Source organism: Platichthys flesus, chromosome 8, assembly GCF_949316205.1.
Source record: "Platichthys flesus chromosome 8, fPlaFle2.1, whole genome shotgun sequence".
Classification (NCBI taxonomy): Eukaryota; Metazoa; Chordata; class Actinopteri; order Pleuronectiformes; family Pleuronectidae; genus Platichthys; species Platichthys flesus.
The window spans coordinates 7711328-7734715 of record NC_084952.1 but is presented as its reverse complement, the minus strand read 5'-3'; the positions used below and the strand labels follow the sequence as shown (position 1 = coordinate 7734715).

General features: G+C 41.2%; 1 protein-coding gene across 4 annotated transcripts in view; it reads right to left on the bottom strand.

Moving 5' to 3' along the window:
- diaph2 (diaphanous-related formin 2) overlaps positions 1-23388 on the bottom strand; it is a 329090-nt gene that overhangs the window by 117460 nt on the left and 188242 nt on the right. For all 4 annotated transcript variants that reach the window (XM_062393632.1, XM_062393635.1, XM_062393633.1 and 1 more), the window contains 3 exons: positions 8931-9032; positions 6956-7195; positions 1170-1299 (listed from right to left, as the gene is read on the bottom strand). In XM_062393632.1, the coding sequence (XP_062249616.1) occupies positions 1170-1299; positions 6956-7195; positions 8931-9032 (472 nt within the window). The remainder of the gene's footprint in view (positions 1-1169; positions 1300-6955; positions 7196-8930; positions 9033-23388) is intronic.

The following is a 23388-nucleotide window of genomic DNA, read 5'->3' as shown; positions in this document are numbered from 1 at the left end:
AACACACAAACGTGTTTATATAATATATAATGATTATAATCTATATGTTGCTTATGAAGCCCTGGAAGATGGTTGTTTCCATGACAACAGCTAATGGGTTTAAAAATAAACAAGGACTTTTTTTCAACTGTGGAAAATTGCTTCACCAGAAACTTAAATCAAAACAAATAGGGGGGAGGTTGAAGAAAAGGGTTCTCATCAGAGGAGGCTATCGTGTATAAATAGTGAGAGCTTCCCAAGGAGAAGAGCTTGGACGTGGACTCCAATCACCGGGTTCCTATGTGATCTGCACCAAGTCAATTTAACCACAGTGACTTTTTAGAGGCTCTTTCTTTATTCCACTTGGTGGAGGACGAGTGTGGCGAGAACACAATCCTAAAGAGCACGAAGAAGAAAGGAGGAGGGAGTTTGTAAAGAAATTGTGAAGGATTCAAACTTTCAATGTCTTAACATGTAGAGAGGGAGTCTCAATGAAACTCCAGTTTAACAGCGGGTTAAGATCAATGGAACAACTGAAGCAAGGTGAGCCCAGAGTAAACTTGTTTTCTTGCTTTGAGGGTTTTTTGTTTTGTTGGAAACTTGTTCTCACTCGCCTCCGTCAATTAGGCGACTTATCCTTGAATTATTCATTTCCACAAAATGACAAAGTCGATATAATTCAACATTTGTCCATATAGACATCTTAACATACACACAGCAGGACAACTATTCAGTCCACTTGCACAATGGCAGGCCGCCTCAGTCAAGTGCATAATTAGTTGAATTAGATTAAATAACCAATTATGAGACTAAAACAGTAAATAAGCCTGCAGGGATTCCACTGAATGCTTGAGAATAGAATTAGAGTGGAATTCGTTTATTGACAGGCTGAATGACAGTGTGGTCAGACACACAACTCTATTCTCGTCACAGAGAGAGTGCTAGCTGTCGTCAAGGGATGAAACGGATTAAGTGTGGAAGTGTTGGAAATAAACTTAAACAGACAGAGTGCAAGGTTAAAAATACATTGCACATGTTGACGTGGATCGGTTTTGGCAGCTCCAGTGAAGACCTCAGCCTTTGGCGGACTGCGTTCTTCATCACATGATGTCGTCCCTTTATGTACTTTAATGTACATGTGGGTGCTGTGATGTGTGATGTTCTCACGACATAAGGACACAGACACATACCTTTGCTGGCGTTTTCCACATGTTCCAGCTCGTCTGGAAAACCCAAGATCTCTGGAAAACTCTCTTCACACTTCTGAGCCAGGAAGTGAAGAAGTGTTGTATTGTGACCGATGGATTTAGTGTCCCGCAGCTAGAAACAAAAAGAGAAAAGAAGTGAGCAACCAAATTCTTTATGGTAATATACCTTATATTATAACTCAGTTCAAATATCTGAACCACACATTTTTAGAAGTATCTGGCTTAGTGAAGCTAAATAGACAAACGGTACTTAAAACATCTGAATCAAAGTTAAAATGAATTGATAAAACGTAGCAGACATTAAATGAACAGGTTAGAATATCCTATGATATGATGATGGAAAATCCATGTACTTGATGGCAGCAACCACGAAGCAAGTACAACGAGTTCAGTCCCTTGCCACCAAGATAATAAGGGACTGCGTGTAATAGGTACTTCAGTCAACTGGAAGGACACAGAGTACATGAGACGGACATAAAATGGAACTGCATCGTGATGATGCTAATGAAACATACTTCCCCGACCAATTACTTATGGCTCAACAAATACAAACTCTCACATACGTTACGTACACACTTAAAATGATACCACTGTAATGAGAATAAAAGAAGAGCGAGTCAGAAAAGTTTGAATGTTAGTAGTGTACTGTGTTTGCCGAGTATGTGCATAGATGTGTGTAAGTGTGCGTGTGTGCGTATGCGTGTGTGTGTGTGTGTGTGTGTGTGTGTGTGTGTGCGCACATCAGTGCATAGGAAACTTGTTTCATATTCATTCCCCACCGTGATTGCCATGCTGTTCGAATGGCATGCTGGGAAAGCTAATTAGCACAACCCACCTCTGTGTACTCATACTGATAATATTTGTGCTGTTAACAGCCTGCAGTTGGACATGCCCACACCTGTGCACATGCAAACATGTGTGTGCTTTCGCTCAGACACACACACACACACACACAAACACTGCAGCATTACTGAACAGGAACAATTACTGAAAGTCGGAGGCATATGAAACATCAACACAAACACACACACACACTAACTTTCATTAGATGAGGATCAATCATTTGCTCATGTTGGGTAATCACATTTTAATTTCATGGATTTTAAATTCTAATTTGTCTATTGTTATACCCCAGCTTGTCATTACCAAACAAAAAAATGTGCCAGAATGTTGAATTCATCTGCAAACTAATATTAGTCAAATGTAATTAAGAGAGGGTGAACTGTGAGAAAGAGAAACACTAGACATTGTGAATGTTAACAAATAATTATTATAAATAACACGGAACAACATGTCCTGTAGTTTTAGCTCGCAATATATTTATTACTTCACAGATACAACGTGTTAATGGTTTAGAGAAATAACTCGGACAGGAACTAATCAACAGGAGAATGTGCAAACTGGGAACAGTGGCTATAAGTGAAGAAACCCGGTGGTTTCAGGTAATAAGGTAACGGCTCAAATGACATAATGAAACTGGATAGACACTAGCATTGTGAGATGACCGTGTCCAAGTGATTCTATTCACCAATTCATCAACAGCCCCCTGAAATACCTCTCTCTACATCTGAAACTTTTAATTGAGCGTTATTGTTATACATTTAAATAATAATGACTTATCTTTCTCAATTTTGTTTTTAAAAAACAACCTGGGATTTAATTTAATAATGTTATACTAAAATAAAATTGTGGAAACTGAGCTTTAAAGATTTTTTAAATTTATATTATTATTACCGTTTGCAACTCAGCTGCTTAATAAAACCAAATGCATTTCTTCTCTGGTAGATATCTTAATTTCTGGATTGTGGATATTATTATTTTTTAAATATATTAAATAATAATAATAATAACACACAATCTGGACATATGTGTCTCAAGGGCTGGTTTTGTTCAATAGTGTAAACACAATTAAAACCTCCAGAGGAGATATCATGAGAATATATGGTTAAATAGACCAACACTATAAACAAATATATGTAAATATATATATATATATATATACATACAATACAATGCTTTGGTATATGAAACACATATTTCAATGTCGACATGGTCACTATACGGATCTTTTACAGTAGTTTGTTTATGGGAGATGAAGATGTACAGTACTTTAATGGAGGAGGGTGGTTTTACTGGTGGATCATATTCAGTTGAGGACCTCTGTGAGGGCAAGGGGAATCCTTCATAAAGCCCCAGGGCAGTGATGTTATTTTCACAATGTTTTACATCAGGTATTCCAATCAATGCAGCTTTAGGGCATCGTGAGAACTGGACCAGTATCTGTGCACAGGTTGCATTGAGCCGGTCTGTGTGAAAGTCCCGGCCATTTCTAATCCTTGACCATCACTTGTCCTAGACATTCAAAAGTTTATGCTGAAAAACTAAAAGTGAGGGAGGCTTTAACTGTCTGATTCCTTAAGCTTTGATCGAGTCTCCTTAAACAGCTACAGCTACATTCATTTTTCATCTCAAATACTGTATATTGAGAACTGACCACATATAATACTTTTTCACAGCAGCCATTAGTTTTGAAAGTCAATGTTTTGAGTATGAAGCCAGTCCTTGGAACAGATGTGTCCATTTAAATGAAATGTAGAAACATTGCTTCATTACCGTGTTGCTCACAGCAAATGTGTGGCAGTTATATCTTTCAATCTTTCAACATGCATTGCCTTGAGGTGGTAATATTCCAAATCCCAAACCAGTTACTACAATATATTGCTACACATTGAGCATTTAGAGCGGCAAGGTAGTTAGATTACAAGCCAACAATTGTCAATTTACATTCCTATTAGGAAAATTAAAAAAAAATATATAAATTTGACGATTCAATGTAACTGGTAGAGATGGACCTAAAGCACACAACGGACACATTGTATACATGCACATTCAATATAATTAGTGTACTGTCTAACAAGAGGGCACGGGTCCTTTAAATATGCTTGAATAGATAATAATTTGTTAAGAAAATACATAAACAAGGCCACTGGTGTGAAAAGAAGGAACATAGCGATGCTAATTCACTCAGTATGGGCTGAGGGCATTAACTGTATAGTGGTTAATTGTCCCAGTAATCTCAGCAGCAGTTATATTACACAAGGTCACACAGATGCTGGGTAGAGGAGTCAAACAGCTCAAGTGACTTTGACACAGCCGAGTCAGTTAAACTTAAATTGGATACAACTCAATGTCACTTGTTCCTCGATTTATTAAGCAGAGCCACTGCAAGTGGGTTTCCTCGAGAATGGCAGGTTTGAATCCCAAGAGAAAGAATGTTTCATTGTTTTTGAGCTGCAGAAGATTGAATGTTTATATCAAATTTCTTCCTCATTATGGTACCAGTGTCATTAATCTCCTGAACAGTCATGCTTATGTTTCTGCTTTTAGGATTTCTTCTTTAAGCCAACCCTCTACAAAAAAATAATAAATAAATGAAATATCTGCAAAATAACGTCTTTCTTTTAAATTTAAGTCACCATCATGCTTGCTAAAATCTTTATCTAAAATCTACATTTCACCAGAGTTCTAGTAAAAGCCTGAGTGGGTGTTTGGCAGAAAGAATATATTTGACCAAGACGGCTCCCAGGAGACATGTGTGTGTTTGTGTGTGTGTGTGTGTGTGTGTGTGTGTGTGTGTGTGTGTGTGTGTGTGTGTGTGCGTCCTTGGCAGGACAAGGGGCTACAGTGGAGGGCTGAAGGTGAAGCAGGGTCAGTCCGTGCCCTTCCCCTCGAAGCTCTTTCCCACCACCAGCCTGCTCCTCCCTGATGAGCCCATTAGATACCCGCGACCTGCCACCCAGGGGGCCATTTACTTGATTGAGTAAAGTGAGAAAGCAGACTTTTTTTTTCTTCTTGTCCATCAATAATGGCCCAATCAGCCCCCTGAGGCGTTTCCAGGCTCCACACTGACACTCCACACTGATTCAGACAGCTCGCAGGAATACCGAGGGCTCACTGGATTTACAATGCAGGCCCTTTCTCACATGTGTACGGCAGTGGCTTATGGCAATTACAACAGGGCTCCCAATATGGAAAAAAAAGCCCACGTTGATTGTTGAAGGGAGATTTGATTTTTTACTTTTCTACTTTTAACAGCATTGCTTCAAAAGAGTCTTAGAATAAAGAAGTAGAAAAAAAGGGTTTCAAGTTTTCCAACACTGTCTGCTTATAAGATGGATGATGCAACTTATTCAACTTGTTAATTCCCACTTCTTGATTGGCAACCACAGGCAGCGCTGGGAGGAGGCTTCCCCCGGCTTCAGCATCCCCACGAGTCCTGGAAACACTCTGCACACTGCTCAATAAACATCCTCATCAGTTTTATCACCCATTAGATGAGATATTGAAAAGCTTTGCCTGTTCTACACAACCATGTGGTGCCGAAGCCGCTTTAAAGGGACAACACAACAGAAGTGAACTTTCGGGCTGTCATTAAAATTGTTCTTTTTGTTCTCAGTTGGTAGATATGACAATGTTGCTGGATTTTTATCCTCCAAGTAGACATTAGGCTGTTGAACATTTGGCTGATGGTGTATTCATTAATGAGCGAGGGTTTTGTCTTTTTTTCCCCAGAGAAAAGGAGGAACAAAATCCTCAGAGGACCTTCAAAAATCAAAACATTTTTAATATGTTCATACACTTTAAACTTATTTATTGAAATTTGTTTGAAACTTTTATGAATTAAATAATAATCTGCATACAAATGGGAAGTAAGGAATTGATACACTACTGTCCTATAAATGTGAAAGCCAAGAAAAATGAGCCTAAATATGTTGACTATGCAGAGAATCATCATTTGTTCAAAGCTGAAGTGTTGCACTTTTCCTTTCCCAACACAATCCATCCACCGGACAGTGTCTGGCATCACGATGCTGATTAAGTCAGCGTCAGCAGAACTGAATGTCCATCATTCAACTATCAGCTGTGGAAGAAGATTCTGGCAGCTCTGCGATCTGTCCGCATGCAGCCATGTGTCACCTCGACCCCACAGGACTCATACCAGATACTGAGCTGTAAAATTAGACTCTCGTGATGTTCAGTAGCTTGTTCATATATTTCACATCAAAACTATCTCCATGTTTTTTCAGTATTTTTGTTAAATTGATGCTGAATAAACTATTCGGTTTCTGAGTTGATTTGATTTCGGAAGATTTAAATGTAAAAATCTAGCATGTCGTTTTTATATTGATATAAAATAAATAGCGTGTTTTAAAATCTTAACTTTAACAACTTATTGACTAACCTTTGCTTTGTGTGCAGTGGAACTGACACACACCAAACTTAAGGAATCCTTCTCTCAGAAAACGTATTTAAATTAATGTAATTGATTGTTTAGGAATCAGAGTAGGTGATGTTATTGGGTGTCCATTGGTATTGTAAAATGTACACATATTACATTACATGTCATTTAGCTGACGCTTTTGTCCAAAGCGACTTACATTTTTAGTACACTCAACATTTTTATGAGGGGCCATTTAGGGGTTCAGTATCTTGCCAAAGACACTTAGGCATGCAAATGGGAAAGACTGGGATTTGAACCAGCAACCCTCTTTTTGCAGAACACCCGCTCTATCCCCTAGGCCACGCTCTCCCCATAAACATAAGTGTAAAGAAATAAAAACTACAACCGATCCAGGAGCAGGATGTAGAACAACCTTGAATCCAATCACACTCCAGGGATGTGATTGCTCATTATTGTCACTTTATGCTTCACACATTTGAACAACCTAGTGTTCATGTGTGTGGTTTTGGACTTGCTGGTGTGTTACCTTGCAGAGGAAGTTGACGTTGAACCCAAACGTCTGAGCATTCCTGGAGCCCGCGTTCATGTAATTGCCGACCAGCAACACCAGCTCCAGGAGTTTGCTGAAGCTCTCGCTCTTCTTCACCTCCTCGCAGGCAAACGTCACGTTCATGATATCCGGTCGGATGTTGTTCACCTGCTCCTCGAACGTCAGCTTGAACAGAATGCCGTTGAGACGCGGCCGGAGGAGCTTCACCGAACTCATCTAGAGAAATCAGGAAAAAAGTGATTGTAGTAAGTGTGTGTTGGTGTTAGCAATCCGACAAGTTCAACTGCAACCGTCACTAACCGTCTTATAAAAACTCATATTTTTAGGACAGAAAATAAATCCTAAACAAGTCTTTTATGGTGCCCCCTTGAAATCCATGTTAATTCCCCAGTGTAAATACGGCTGTATTAAGTTTTAATCACATGAAAACCAACTACCCTCTATATCAAGTGGGATTAACCTGTTTCCTGATTTTCACATAGACAAAGGATGCGGCCATTAAAACAGATTTCTCATAAATTGTAATTGTACAGCCCCAATCAATACTTGTGGAAAAGACTTGGGCGGGGCGGGGGGGGGGAATTCACTGAAGCCAGGAAAAAAAGGGGGGGAAAGAAAATGGGAGGAAATTAAAACAGCTTGGGCTCTGGGTGTCAGATATGTGGCGAAGCAGCAGCCACAGACACATTCTACAGATCGCTGCATAATCCGCTGCTTGAAGGCAACTTCGGATCCAGCCCATAATGTTTCATTACCGCTGAAATGTATTCCTGTGTATGAGCAAGTAGTGTGCATAACAATACCCCCCCGCTCCCCCCACACCAACATTCCCACCCACTTCAATTCATTGCACGCACACACACACACACACACACACACACACACACACACACACACACACACACACACACACACACAGACGCAGACTCCTCCCTCCCCCCCTCACTTGAATTGCTCTGTATATAATAAGGAGAAAATCATGATGAAAGCGAGCGCGCTGATGACAGCTCCGGCAGAGAAAAGCTTGAACATGGCTTATTTCCCGAGGGAACTTAATAGCTCTGCATTGAGGAGCTACTTCATCAGTCGTGAGTTATGTGGTCACAGCGTCGGCGGGATCATGAGTGAGGCTGCCGCCACCTGCTTCATCACGTCCCCTAAAAGACACAGGTAGCGTGTAACAAGTAAAGAGAGTAACTTAGGGGAGCGGGGAACATCTGTGAGCCCTGAACCTCACTGTGTAATGTACCTCGATGATCTGAACACTTTTGAACCTTTTGTTATCTCAGTAGTCTGACACTGAGCATATAAAAAACTTGTATGTGGTTAAATAGTATACCTATACCCCAAAAACCTTTAAATACACAATCAGAGCTGTAATTACCTGCTAATATTTTCGTGAAAACTTCTTCTGATGACGGAAAACAAAGGCGATTATTTCCCTGACTCCAAGTTAACAGTGTGGCACATGAGGCAATATATTATTTATCCTATCACTGCACACATAGGGACTGATTATTGTCAATCAATGCCAGGATTAGGATACACTATCAAGACAGCTGACTACAGCAGCCTTCCTTTCAAAGAACTTTGTTACAAACAGGATTCATCGCCTCGGGGTATGATTTTTTTATTGCGGGAAAAGATTGACATCTGATGTCAAAAGATGACACTCAGTGAGTTCCTGATGCTGAATCTTAATCAAAAATGATTGACCTTCTCTTTGCATGCCTTAAAAGTGTTTCCTTTTTAATCACAGCCTCTGTCATTTGGAACTTGGTTTATATTTTCTTTTTCTGTTTTTCGTTTCATTAGAAATGCCCTTTACACCGTTCACAACATTTTAACTGCAACTGCTGATTGCTGATGCATCCCTTCAGAATTCTGAAACATTTGTGGATTTCATGATCCAACCGAAAACCACTGTCCGGCCACAGGAAATCATACTCACCACAATGCTGAACTGCTCCGACTCCACCAGCTCATCATATTCACCCTTTAGTTCCGCCAGTGCACTCAGCTCCTTCTGCTCTGGCAGGTTCTTTATCAGGTTCTACAAGTGGGACAGAGGGAACACGCACACATACACACACAAACACACACACGCACACACACATAGACAGAGAGAGAGAGAAAGAGAAAGAGAAAGAGTGCTGGTGTTAATGCAAATACATTTTTTTGTCCACATCAGGATAAAAATCACCTCACGGACAAAGATGACAGGTTCTCTGTCACAGGAGAAGGAGAAAAGAGGCCATTTAAGCAAAGTGTGAAGCTGCTGAGTGTGCTCCTGTTCTACTTACCTGGTTGGCTAAGAGTTTGAATTATATATATTAACACAAAATAATCACACAGTACGACCATTCCAATAGCCCTAGATCTGTGCCCTTTGATGGACTTTTTCTAGAGCCATTTCAGAAGAGACAGGGTTGGAGTCCTGCTGCACAGGGGTTCAGCAGCAGAGTGAGCAGATAAGGTCACATAATCACTGTTGGCTCTTTGCTGTGACAGTAGTGGCCCCTAGCCAATTACTGAACATGTCGGGGATCTTCAGATAATTGACCTTCCACTGCATAATCCACAGCACCTTGCAACCGCCTTAGAAATACATGCAACTGGTTTGCCATTCATTTATTTTGTTAAGTTGCCCTTGTGGAAACAGTGGAGACGAGTTGGTGCTGCTGTTGGTGAGGTCAGAGATTAGGACTGAGAAGAGGGAGACAATGGGGAGGGGCTGTATTTCTGAAAATGTTAATTGTTTGTGTTAAGGTCAGCCTAGTTAATAAACTTTAACACATTGACTTCCCCCCTCTTTTTCACCGAGGAGAAGAAGAAGAGTTGCCCTTTCCAGGTCTTCACAAAGCTTCCTTCATCATTAGTTCCCGAGTATATCCAGCGGGAGTAGACTGGGGAAGGGGCTCATGGGCAGATGGAAGTCAGACATGGAAAACAGAGAGCAGACACAGCTACGAGGCCACGGGTCTGACTGACCACCGCCGCCATAGTCTGCTGCCTAATGATGGCATCTCTGTCCTTCCCTCAGGGAACTCAGCAATACAAAAACCAAGCCATAATGCAGGGACAGCATTCCTGCTTAGGAGGAAGCCATTATATCAAATGTTGCTTGCTTTTTTCGGAGGCCCCAATTAGGGTCTGCAGTAAGCAGTGGTGCCCCGGTAATGAAGGCCTTCGATCAAAGCAGCAGAAGCAGACAAGATGGTTGATGATTTCAAATAAATAAATAAATTCAACTATTTGTGTAATTGGAATTGTGTGTTTGAGCTGGATGATGACCGGACATACGTTTCTATTTTGTCTGCCTTTTGGGCGAGAGCAATGGAGTGTACATTTTTGTTGAGTTCATCTTGGCGTGGTATAGAAAAGAAGGAGCAGTGTCGTCGGTAGAGTCTCCACAATAGATTCACTGTTGGTGAATGTGTCTATTTAAAGATAGACATCACAGATACCTCCTCCAAATGTATAAAAATGAAGCCAGATTTGTCAGCACACAGACACTGCCACCTTGCACTGGTGACAGAAGAGCTGGGGGAGCAGAGCAGCCGTGTGATACCATCAGTCATTAGTCATTCTCATTAAAACCACACTTATCTGAAACATGAACATCTGAACACATGTCAGTGCGATGACAACTACCTAATAAGACAGATGTATATATTCATTTAAACAGTGTGTATTTTGACATATCCCATCTGCTAACATGGATAAGTCGTTGTTCAGGAGCCATACTGTACTGCAGGCAGCCATGAGGAGGTGAGAGTCTGATCTTCAGTGAATGTGTGTTTTTAATAATGGTCAGTGATTTTTTTTTGTCATGCAGAAATCCATTGTGATACAGTTTACAAGCATAAAAACACAACTTCATTTTCTAAGGAGTGGACTCGATTCAATGAAGGAGGTGAAATTATTCTCAAACATTTCAACACAACTGAAGAAACACAAGAAAGACAAGGCTCTTGAAAATCCAATCCACCTCGTGCTTGTCATTTCATTCGTCTGTCATCTAGTTAATTATCAGAAACCCTGTGGAGCACAATTGACACAAAGGCAGCACCATATGTGAAGCAATGTGGGAGACTGGGTGAGGATGCTGGGCCAGACTCCGCACCACAGGCCACCAGACACACACAGCAGTCTGGGAGAGATTACTGGAAGAATGCGAGCAACACTACACATTCGTTTACAGCCCTGAGCGAAGATGAAGGCACTACGTATCAGCACACGTGCCAAGATCGGCAATCCGCGGACAAAATGGCAAACGGCAACAGCATCATTTGGAATGTGGAGGTTAAAACCTTAGACACAATATTTTATGTAGTATTTCCTTGTCAAACATAAAATTAGACTGCTTGCTGAGGAAGGGAAAACAATGAATATATTTGATACCTTGTAAATGTCAAGTATACGTTTGCTCACATTGTTCTTATGATGGATTGTTGAGATTTGAGCAGGAAATGAGGCTATTTCACTGCCCTGCGTGTGTCTTATTTCAGATTCAATGATGTGGCCAACTGTATTCTCTGAATCAGTCTCTGACCGTGAAAGTGGGAAATAACTTGAGCACAGGTTCAGAACATATCCCTCCATGTCCCTTTGTTCCTTCTTTCTTGTCACGTATCATCAGAAAACGTCCAATATAAAAGATTCCAGTCAAAATGTGTGACTGTCTACATGGATTTCTTTTCAGAAGCGAGTCCATCAGGAGGTGGCTGTTTCTTCCAGTTTGCTCAGCAATGCTCTCAGACTGCGAGCAGCAGTTATGACTTTCATTGGTAGATTTACTGTTCCTCCGCTGACTCTGTCACAGTTTCAAAAGCTTTGCACATCACCACTTGTGTATATTTTTATGTATATTTTTATCCGACTCTTACAAATCCAGTGAGTGATCTTGGATGTGTGTCACTCCCCAGTTCGGTTTGACAAATCAGAATCATTTAAAATCCGTCAGTTGAGGTGAAAATCAAAGAACTTAATCTGAATCAAAGAACATTGAATTTCAATCAGTGTGAAATAAAGTGAATAGGACAGGACATTTTGGGGTTAATATTCTACTCTGAAACTTATTAGGATTGGGTTATCATTGCACAGAATATACATCTTAAAGATTTACAGTAAGTGGATTTATTCAATGACTCATACAACCTCACAACCCTGTTACTGGCCTTCTTTTCCCCTCACATTCACTCAAAACTGCATTTTATTTGTTTGGGTTTGGTAAATATTGACAAAATAGTTCCTGTGCTGCTGCCCGCACTGAAAGGTCTGCACTTGAGGAGCGGAAGCAGCTGGGAGGGTAAAGAAGAGTGTTAGAGTAATGAGATACAGGTTACGGTTCACTTAACATGTGTAGAGGATGACAGTATCTTCAGGGCTTTCACTTCCACACTTTGATCTCTGCTGCTGTCAACCAGCTCCCAGTGAATCAACTTCACAGTTCCGAGGCATGTGCTAACCCACGCCCGGCTGAAAGGGGGGTATTAGGCATCAAGTTAACCATAGAGTTTACAGGGATGCACGTGCGTACAAACACCAGGCTGTGGTGACGGTATCCATGTTTCTGTCTTTCTTCGTTCGTCTTCTTTGGCTCATTTTCCACTAGCACCTTGTCAAATATCCATGAGAGGATGGAGTAGTACATTCTGAACAGAAATGACCAAAAAACTTTAGAATTCCATTTTGAGACGAGTGACTTGATGAAGCTGATGAAGCAGTGAAGTCCCTGCTGGGTAAAGAATAGACGCCTGTGTCGTGTGAGGCTCCCAACAAAGACACAAAGAGGAGCCATGTCTGTCATGGGCGGGATGTGATTCTCTCCTCAGTTTTGGGAGAAAGATAAATTCAGTGTTCCCTCCTCCCCACCGTGACACCTTAGCTAGCTCCCTGCCCGGTTCAAGGCAAATCAGTGAACACTTCAGTTGGAATCAATAATACAAATAATACAGCAGCTCTGAGTATTCTACCAGGCTTTCTTTCTCCAATCAACACTTGACAGTTTCAAAAAATACATTATGTGTTATTAGTTTTTTTTTATTTTCTCTCAAAACTATGCCGAAGAGTCAAGACAGGAAAAATAAGGATCTTTACACAATAGGGTTGTGGGTGTAGACGGTATCTATCTCAAACAAAAGGTTACAACTACTGGAAACTGAATACCTTGGGAAAAAAAGGATATAAAGCTGTTTTTGTTTAGAAGAATAGGGACAGTTTGACAGACAGGGCCCAGTAAAGTGCTGTGTGGTGCCTTGAATTTATATTTTCAGTTTACACACTTTGAAATAACAACATTTAAGAAAACCACATTTATTTTATTTGAACCCATATGTAATTTACTTACTATGTTTTGCATATTAGATCATTAAGCCAAATGGTAACTAGAGTAATTTACTCAAGAGGAAAAAAAAAACAACTGCAAATCTTGTCTCAAAGGTAAAACATGTTAAACAATGAACGTGCAGTGAGGCAGGCTGCTGTAGTCCCAGAGAAATCTGCACCCTGCCAAATCACACAAACCCCTCAAATCCCACCATGAGCAAAGCCACAGTGACAGACTGACAGGCAACAAACTGCGTGTGACAGATTCTTAAATCGCATTAAACTAAATTAGAAATGCAGTTTGAAAGAAAGACAAACAAAGCGAGAGAGAGAGAGAGAGAGAGAGAGATAGAGAGAGAGAGAGAGAGAGGAGAGAGAGAGAGAGAGAGAGAGAGAGAGAGAGAGAGAGAGAGAGAGTAAGAGAGAGAGAGAGAGAAATAGAGGAGGGGAGAGATTAATTTCAGGGTTGGGGCTGGAAAACCTGACAGACTAAGTGTGACATTGAATTTGTCTTTTAGAAAGAAATATGGAGCATTCTTTTTTAAGCGCACACCTGAGCACTTGCATTCACCGTGAAAGGTGTGAAGCAATATTAAAAGGGAAATTAACAAGGCGTATAGAGGGTTCATACTGAGAAAAGAAAGAAGATAAACACAGACGCAGAACATTTAAGAGAGAGAGAGAGAGAGAGAGAGACAACAGGTGATAAACAAAATGTTTCTGAAAGCCCGATCCACTCTCACCCGAATCTGTTATAAACCCTAAGTACTTACAAATACATCTGATCATTAAACGTGTCAGAAGTAACTCCAATACGTAGAAACTGATGAATGGTGGAAAGAAAGACAAACTATACTACATCAAAGCCTTATCCTATTACAGGTGGTATATGACAGATTTATGTAAAAGGCTTTACGTCCATGACTGTTCATCGTGTACACTGTGTGGACCTTGTATGATTTTCATAAAATATATCACAATTATTTTGGCATTATACACATGTGAATATTTGAGTTATGGCCAAAAAATGTGTGTAGTGAGTTCCTACTGCTCTTCACCTTTGACCACCACATTCTAATTCTATCATGCAGAGTGAACATTTGTGCCAAATTTGGGGAAATTGCCTCAAGGCGTCCTGGAAATGCTGCGTTCAAGAGGCAAACAAATAAATTAAAAAAAATGTGTTTTCCTTGACCTTAGACCTCGGAATTCAACTCAGGTCATTCCTGAATGTAAGTGAACTTGTTGGGCCAGATGTAATGGAACTTCCCTCTGGGTACCTCAGAGAAAGAGTGTTGCACAGATACCTTCACCTTTGACCAAAGACTTAACAGTTCAACTTTTAGTCCGAGGTACCTAATTTAAAGAGATTCCCTCACGGCTATTTTACCTAGGGGGTCCGCATAGGTACTGCAGGGGGGTCGCAAAATGTTTGGTTGATTAGAATTTTTTCTATGTATAAAAAAAAAAAAATTAAATGTATTTAAATACACATTTACATGCATCCGACATATTTAGAGGCTGATTTGACCCTCTGCCTGACAACCTCCATCTGTCCAAGATTAGATAAGTAAGTCATCAGGGTCCGACATCTCACTAATGTGGGAGTATGTGTATCATCCAGAAATGGCTTGAGGATACACTGTCTCTTCTTCATGCATGTTTAAAGTAAAAACATGAATCACTGAATTACTTTAATAGCTCAGTGTTGTATGCAATATGTATGTTTATAAATGGCAGTGGCATGGCCAACCTGTACCTAGCACATGTTTAAATTAAAAACATGAATATATGATCCTATGTTATATTTGAATAGCTTAGTATTGAATGCACAATAACAGGGTAGCTATGTTCATATATGGCACTAGTCCCAGTTTTATATAAAACACAATTTTATACAATTTATATAGTAGGGGGTCCCTGATCCATCTCTCCACCAGTTTTGGGGTCCTTGGCCTGAAAAACGTTGAAGACCCCTGCCGTAATGTGTTTAAAAGAGGAGGACGGACAGAGGGAAAAACGGAAAAACTGATAACATAATGCTGCTGGATTCAGCTGTCACAGGTTTGGAGGCATAAAAGGAGGGGAGCTGGCAGTAATAGTGGTTTATTTGTTTGTGGAGTCTCCTCTCTGAGAGTGTTGTCCCGTCTGTCCCAGAAACAAAGACACTACATTTCACAGGTGAGAATAGATAACTAATCTCTACTGAGGTAAGAAAGTACAGCACCCAGTGAGCAGGACAAGATACATGGAGTGGTCCATCTGATCAAAACTTAACTGCCCACGCAATGCCCGCGAACACACACTCGTGCATGTGACCGTGACTATGCTTTGTGTTTTTGATCAATATTCAACCTGCGGACACGATGCCTGGCCTGGACCCTGTGGCTACAGATCAGGAGCATGGTGATGATCAGTGAAAAGGACATCTAGTGCCGTGGGTCCCGGCAATCAATTTCTAAAGCACATTTGATATTGCACCAGGCCTGTTTTTCCTTCTCCCTCCCTTTAATTTGTATATTCACCACTTTTCTGTCTCTTTTTCTCAGCCCTCCCAAATCAGCATAATGTATTTCACATTTTATTTGTTAAATTAGCATTTGATGCAGAAGAGAGTTACGTGCTGTGTGCCAAAATAAACCACAATTAAGCCCAAGGGGGACCCCCGGTTCTCCTGCTTAAGCTCTAATCCAGCAGACGCAATGCAAAGCCACACTTATCGCCTTGCCCCACATGTGCACTTTCTACACCATGCAAATGATGCCCAACAATGTGCCACGGCGCCACCATCACCTGTTGTGCGGCAGAGAACAACGACCGGCATGGGCACCGCCAGACCCTGCAGCCAATGGGCTGCGGCGTTTAATGATGGGCCCATGCATATGGATGAGCATGGTCGTGATCTGGGTGATTGACAAGACGGATAAACAATAATAACCAGCGAGGCGAGTTTGAAAGACGCCTGCGAGACCTGCAGGAGAGCTGGTTGCCATGGCGAGGTGATGGGAGGTAGTGCAGATCCGAACACTGGTAACACTGGTGCTTTCTGCCAGACGACCCAGTCCGTGTGTATTTCACTGCAATACACAGCACATTCTTGGAGTATCGGCTCCATCAAATGTATTTTTTTTTAATTGCTAGCTTAAAATAAAAATATATTTTTTTTCTCTTTAATCACCTAACACTCAGTGCCGCATAATGAGAGGTCTAACACGTCAATATCTCCATAAACATATTATAAATTGACTTTGCCCATTGACAGATTCTGGGATACTACTTCCTGCTCGAATGCAATACTTTTAAAGCATTTCATCATTTTAACTTTTGACATATCTACATGATAAATCAGAAGGTATACAAATCGGTTTAATATATGTAGCATCCTTATTCAGCTTGTTTTAAATAATGAAAATGATAACTTTCTAAGCTTGTTTATTGAAAACCACTGGTATGTCTTTGAACACATGCTAAAAACATCTACTCAGACATGCTGACTTGGAATACTGGAGAAAGTGGACACAACCCTGCACTTCTTTGCTATTCTTACTGGTGCATTTACACAAAACATAGAACAACACTAATTACAAATGAATAGCGGCAGAGCAGTGTAAGTCATTAGCCTTTCCTTTTGAAAAGTAGATGGGCTTATATAAAAAACATTGGCAGACATTAAACATTGAGAAGCCACTCTGATATTCCGCAAAAAACAAGCCCCCAGGGCCGTATCATCTGCTGACGAGAGTTAGTTTACCACACTCACCAAAAACTGTGTGTGTGTGTGTTAAACATTTAGTGATGATTCTCTCGTTTCTTGCAGCTAGATCACACGACATGTCCTGGATACTGGTGCAGCTGTGGAGCAGTCTACTGAACAGTTCTTGTTGTGTGTGATCTCTCTCTCTCTCTCTCTCTCTCTCTCTCTCTCTCTCTCTCTCTCTCTCTCTCTCTCTCTCTCTCTCTCTCTCTCTCTCTCTCTCTCTCTCTCTCTCTCTCTCTCTCTCTCTCTCAGACAACCTTCACTTTGTGGGTCTGACCTTGTAGATAATCCTCTCAATTTTCCACTGCGTAACACAACATGATGGCTAACTAACAAAGAAGTAATTTGCAAATCCACAACAGCCTGAAGGCACGGCCTGGACAATGGTCACTTCAAATCAAGTTATATACCAGCGGAAGTCTAAATTGCCATAATTTCAACTCGTCTATTTGGATGTAACATTTGAAATGAAGTGGCCGAATAAATTGAAAACACTAAACACAACCCTTTGTGATTATGCATTAGCCCTGGTGCACTGACCTCGATGTAGTGATGAGCTCTGATGAGACGAGGAATTAGTAATGAGCAGGGATTGGACATCAATAGAACGCTGCTAAACTCTAAACTATACAAAGTATCATGCAGGAGAAAGTGTGTTGTGTTTCTGCACGATGGAGCCAGGAAATCTGATTAGACCTTTAAAAGCTTGTATTGGCTTGGCCAGTAGAGAGTATGCATGTATTGTAGAATATTTCAAAACGCATTAACTTAAATCACAAAGGGCAATTTCCCAAGATGTGCCAATATAAACAACGAGGGAACAGAAGGTTGTCCAGCAGAAATATTGTACAAGATAAATACGATTTTAAAAGAAGTGGAAAGAAAAAGGAAACTTTGAGGCTGATGTTTCAAAGTATAAATCCAAATCCATGAAACAAATACCACTTGGTAAACCCTTCTACTGTAAGTTAAATATATTCCTAACTATGATTACCTTTGATCTCAGTTCCCCCAGATATAAACAAACTATATGCACTAGGATTATTTGCCAATTTATTTGAGAAAACTTGTAAAACTGAGTAGCGTGTTCCTGCAGTGCTTTTCACATTATCGCTAAAATGGGCCATTTCACCAATCCTAAAAAGGTCATCTCAATAACAAACAATTTAAGTATGAAAGTAATGGAGATGACCTACAGTGATTTTGTATGATGAATCTCCCAACCCAAAAAGACTAAATTATTCAGTTCATAAGTTATCCTCATGAATATTTCAGTTTGACTGAATAATACTTACGTAAACAAAGATGCCCTAAAATTCCCCCCGCCTTTTTGAATTGGAATATAATGTTGTTGTTTTTTTCTTTTCAAGATATCAGCATTTTAAACATATGCATTGTGAACACTGATAAATAAAAGCATGGCCTGAGCTTACAACAAAACTATATCCCATTTGATGCACTTTAAAATAAGTATTGCTAGTAAAGACAATGCAATTGCAAATTAACACAAATAACATGGTAATGGACAAAACTTAATAAGTTGCAATGTTATTATACTCACAAACTAATAGAGTAACCTGGGCAGTAAACTGTTATTGATTATTAACAAACTGGGCAGTTTTTAAACCTCCTTGTGTTCCACTGGCAGGACCAGTGAGGGCACGGGACCAAATACCATCATTATGCCAGTTGAGACTTCCCCGCGGGGGTGCAGAGAAGCTGGGGGGGATTTTGGAAAAAATCAAAGCACAAAAGGAGAGAAAAGTTAAATCAAAGACAGGAAGGTCATGGCCAGCGATTTAAACAATGCAAGTGAGGTAGAATATTCACTGAGCTCAGGGCGTTCTGGGGGTCTTGTAGTGTCAAACTAAACACAAACACAATGCAACCAGGCCCCTGAAGCCCAGAGCACACATGGCTGACTCTTTTACACACAAACAAGGTCTACAGGACCCTTCCCTTGCCGTTTCCGCTGCCAGCCAACAATAAAAAAGAAAAGCTTTGTCAGGCTGTCGGCCCTTTAAAGGCAGACCTCTGCCAAGCTTTCAGAGTCTCGATCTGTTTTCACTGCGCCAGTGTTCATTATTGCCTTTGATTGTTGCTTCATCTCATTGTTGTACAGAGTGGTGGGGGCGGCCGGGCTCTGATGTCTTTTTAAATTTGTTGAAGCTGACCTGATATGAAAAAGTGACCTCTCTCCACCAGCACTAAGCATATTGTAGGGAAATGAGATAGAGGGAGAAGGACACAGAGAGAGAGAGAGAGAGAGAGAGAGAGAGAGAGAGAGAGAGAGAGAGAGAGAGGGGAGTGTGAGAGAGAGAGAAAGAGAGAGAGAGGTTGCATGCAAACACGTGTGTGTGTGTGTTTGTGTGTGTGTGTGTGTGTGGGCTCCTGTGCAACGGCCATACACACACACTCACTGGTGGGATGATAAATGGCCATGCAGCGGCTCGGAGATGAAGGATAGAACTGACCCCGTCTTCCCATTTGCATGTACTGTACGTCTGTGTTTGTACGCCGGCTGCCTGGAGATGGAAATAAGTGTTGAATTGCAAGGATTGGTACGGAGCCCGGATGACTGTTGAGAGCCCGGACTGTCTGACAGCATTCAGGGATGTGTACATCATCTGTGAAGCGTTGATGGGCCCTAATGCAGAATAAGGAGAGCCAATCAGCTCCTATCTATCTACTCTGCCAGGGTGACACATGGTGGGGGTGCTTCAAGGCCAGCGCGCCGCCACATTCTGCTGACAAATCATTACATTAGACATGTCGACGGAGACGGGAGATAATAAGATTGAGTTACAGAGTTTTAGATGCATTATGAACACCTCTTGCTTCCTGGGTTCCTTCCATTTTCAGTGTTCCGTCCATTCGTCAATTCCCCTCTTGCTTGTCACCGCTCTGTGCAAAAATAACCCAGCAGAAGGATTTTGAACTGGGCCAAATTTTGTGGCGCTTTATTTTCCTCTTTTGTCAAGTGCAACGAGACCAGGTAAATCGGAGCCATCGGTTATCATTGCTCCATGTTTCACTGTTTGTGAATCCAAGCAAATTTTGTAGAACTGCCGGTCAAGTACAATACATCAATACCAAGCTTGGAACATGTTTTACTTTACCCTTAAATAAACATATATAAATACTCACTGGAGCTCAAAGCAAAGTATGGATGTCCCAAGCAACTGTGCATCTCCCAGACATGTCATTAGATTTGTAATGACATGTAGCTACTCAGGGTGGTACCTATGCCAACAAGGGTTATTCAATTAGAAATCATTTAGCCTCCTAACAAACAATTCTTATATTTTTTATAAATAAATTAAATGCGGAAGCTGCAGGTGATATTTATCTGTGAAAAGTAACTAACAACTAATGGAGCACAGCAGTTTATAAACCAGGGTTGATCAGAGGCAATGCCAGCCTCATCTTGCATCTCGTACATATTCCCTTTATTTAAATATGTTTCCTTCCATCCATCTTGTTTTTATCTCTTTCTTAATTTGTGTGTATTTTCGGTGCACCCACTCACCCACTCTTAACATTAGCAAGATGGTAAATGCATCTCCCTTTGTAATTGCCCAAGCCATGCCGACGCATTCACTCTGAATGTGTGTGTGTGTGTGTGTGTGTTGTCCATGTGGATAAATGGTGATTGGCGTGTGGCTGAAAGTGGGTGGTGTAGAGTGATTAATCAGCATAATGAGTGGAGATGAGCGCTGTGCAGATGGAGCCCACACTCAGGACTGTGTCACCCAGCAGGAAGTCTCCAAGTCTCGGGGCATGTGTCGTTCGCTTCCTCCCGAAAAGTGTGAGCTCATTTCTGCATGATTGTATTCTATAATCATCTAGCTCCTATTTCACGAGATGTGAATAAACAACGTTCGCACATAAATACAAATGTTGTCTGTCTCTTGTCAAAGTTTACCTTTAAAATACTGTGTACATTCACACTACTTTTTTTCCTCGAAGAGCAATTTGTGCTGTCCGTCAAACACAAGATCTGATTTTCAGTTCTTCACAAGAAGCAAAAGCCACCAGAGCAACCGTGTGCCATGAAATATCCGATTAAAGATGAGTTTCTCTAGAAATGAGCATTTCACAAGCAAACAGAGACAGAGGGAAACTTTGAGTGATAAAAGGACAGCGGAGAATTTGCCAAATCTTCATCCACCCAGCGTCACATTGGGAATACATTCAAGACCTGGCACAACATTTGAGAGGAAGTAAAAATAAATTCCATATTCAGTGAGTGGGTTCAACCTGATAATAAATACAATTATGTGAAGCTTTCAATTCCGATGCTGTCTTTTAACTTACTAGCAGGAGGCTTTGGACGCCTTCAGTGTGTCCCCTGCTCTGCCAACATATGTTCACTCCGTGAGCTTTCTGAATGCACTCGGCACAATGTGAGACCTTCCCACTGCCTCGCTCACGTAACTGTCGCTGGCACCGTCTCCCAGCAGCAGGAGTATTACGTGAGGGGAGTATAATTCTCCAACCCTGACATTCAGACCTGGAGCCGGAGAGGGCAACATGCTTTCTTTGGTGAAGGGTTTGATTTCATTACTTTATATTCATCTACTTAATATGCAATTGTCAATTAGATGGTGATCGTCGTGGAGAATGAAGGGAACAAACTAAGTAAGAGGAAACGCTTGCTCAATTTGACTTGAATAAATTAATGTGACCACGGAATACCGATCCCACTACACACATATTCTTAAGAGCTTTGCATTATTTGCAGAGTCCCAGCATTACTCTGGTCTTGAGCATTAACAAGCTCACTTACACAATGTGGGCACTGATAAGTTAACTCAGTTGGTTCCCCCCCCCCCGCCCCTTTACGTTGTGACATTAGCTTGGTTCCCAGATGTTTGTGTTAACTGTCTCCCTCTCCTGAGCCTTGTTGAGCCTGTCTCTTTTTCAGCAGCCTCAGAGTCCTGGTTCATATTTATTAAAGAGGGATATGGAGGAACAACAGAATCTCTCTCAAACAGAGTGAGTAGCTGCTTCCGTGTGGAAACAAGAACCTTGTGTTTTTAAACACTGAATAAAATGGATCTAAAAAGGTCACAGCTGATGCCTGTAAATGCATCACTTCAAAAGACGTGTGAGAATTCAAGGGGTTGCTTTTATCTCGTCTCGGTTTGTCAGACTTTTTTTCTTTTTGTGCGTTTAAATCGGTACCAGTGCCTTGTCGGCCTTGAGAAGAGCTACAACTATTCAAGAGCTCACAGTTAAAGCAGATTACCGACCACTTTCTTCAGTGTATCTTGGTCAGGGGTACCTGCTGGGTGGCAAGAGAAGTGCTTTGTTCCGCTGCTCCACACTCGTGCTGTAAACCAGCCCAGTCGTTTGTCTGGTGCTGTGTGCAACAAGACCTCGGTGCTGAGGACACAGCTGTCCTGCTGGCAGATGGAGTATTTTTACTTCGCAAAAGAAAGGCTGAAGGTCGGTAAAGGTCAACACCTTAACTTCCTTTCTCCGCTGCGAAGCAGAGGGGGGTCTGCCGTCTCATAACGTGCACGCTGCACTTTCTGCCAGATTGTGAGCCAATTAAAGGTTATCAGAGCTCAGAAAAATAGTCCTGCAGGGCGCCTCTCTGGATAGGACCCATCTTAATACAGCGCATATTACTCCACCATATTTAATAGTGTCTGGGATCCAAGCAGTGAGGAATAGGCAGATTACTGCAAAATGTATTGTTGATAAGCCATGTGGGAAAGGACATACATATCAGCACAAAGGTAAGTCTATAGAATTACTTCTCCAAGGTAGGGAAGACCTCGGACAATGCCCAAGGCTGGTTGGGGAAAATATCTAAAAATATCAATCTCACATAGAACACTCGTGAAACACAACACAGTGCATCTCTGTCAATATTATCCTGCAATCAAATCTTCTATTTGCAGCTCAACCCCAAAGGTCTGCACCCTCTTCTACTGATATAAAACATAAACAAAAGATAATAAGACCACAGCAACAGTTGACATGAGGACAGTGCAAGAAATATTAGTGCAGACTGAGGCTCATGCAGCCCAATGATGCATCTTCACCTCGGATGCACCTGCCCTGCTTTCAATTAATACCTTCTGAGACAAGGAAAACAAAAAAATAAAATAGGAGCAAAAACAAGTAGCCTTTAGGAGGCTCATCAATCACGGCTTAAGACAAAGGCAAAAGGAAAGGAGGGTGGAGTTGAGGAGACTCTGCCAAGTGTTGTCCTTCACCATCCATTATAAGAGGCTGAATGGGGGGGGGTCTCTGTGGTCCACATGAGAATGAGCAGGCTGACTTGTCCAAATTAAAAGACCATACCAAA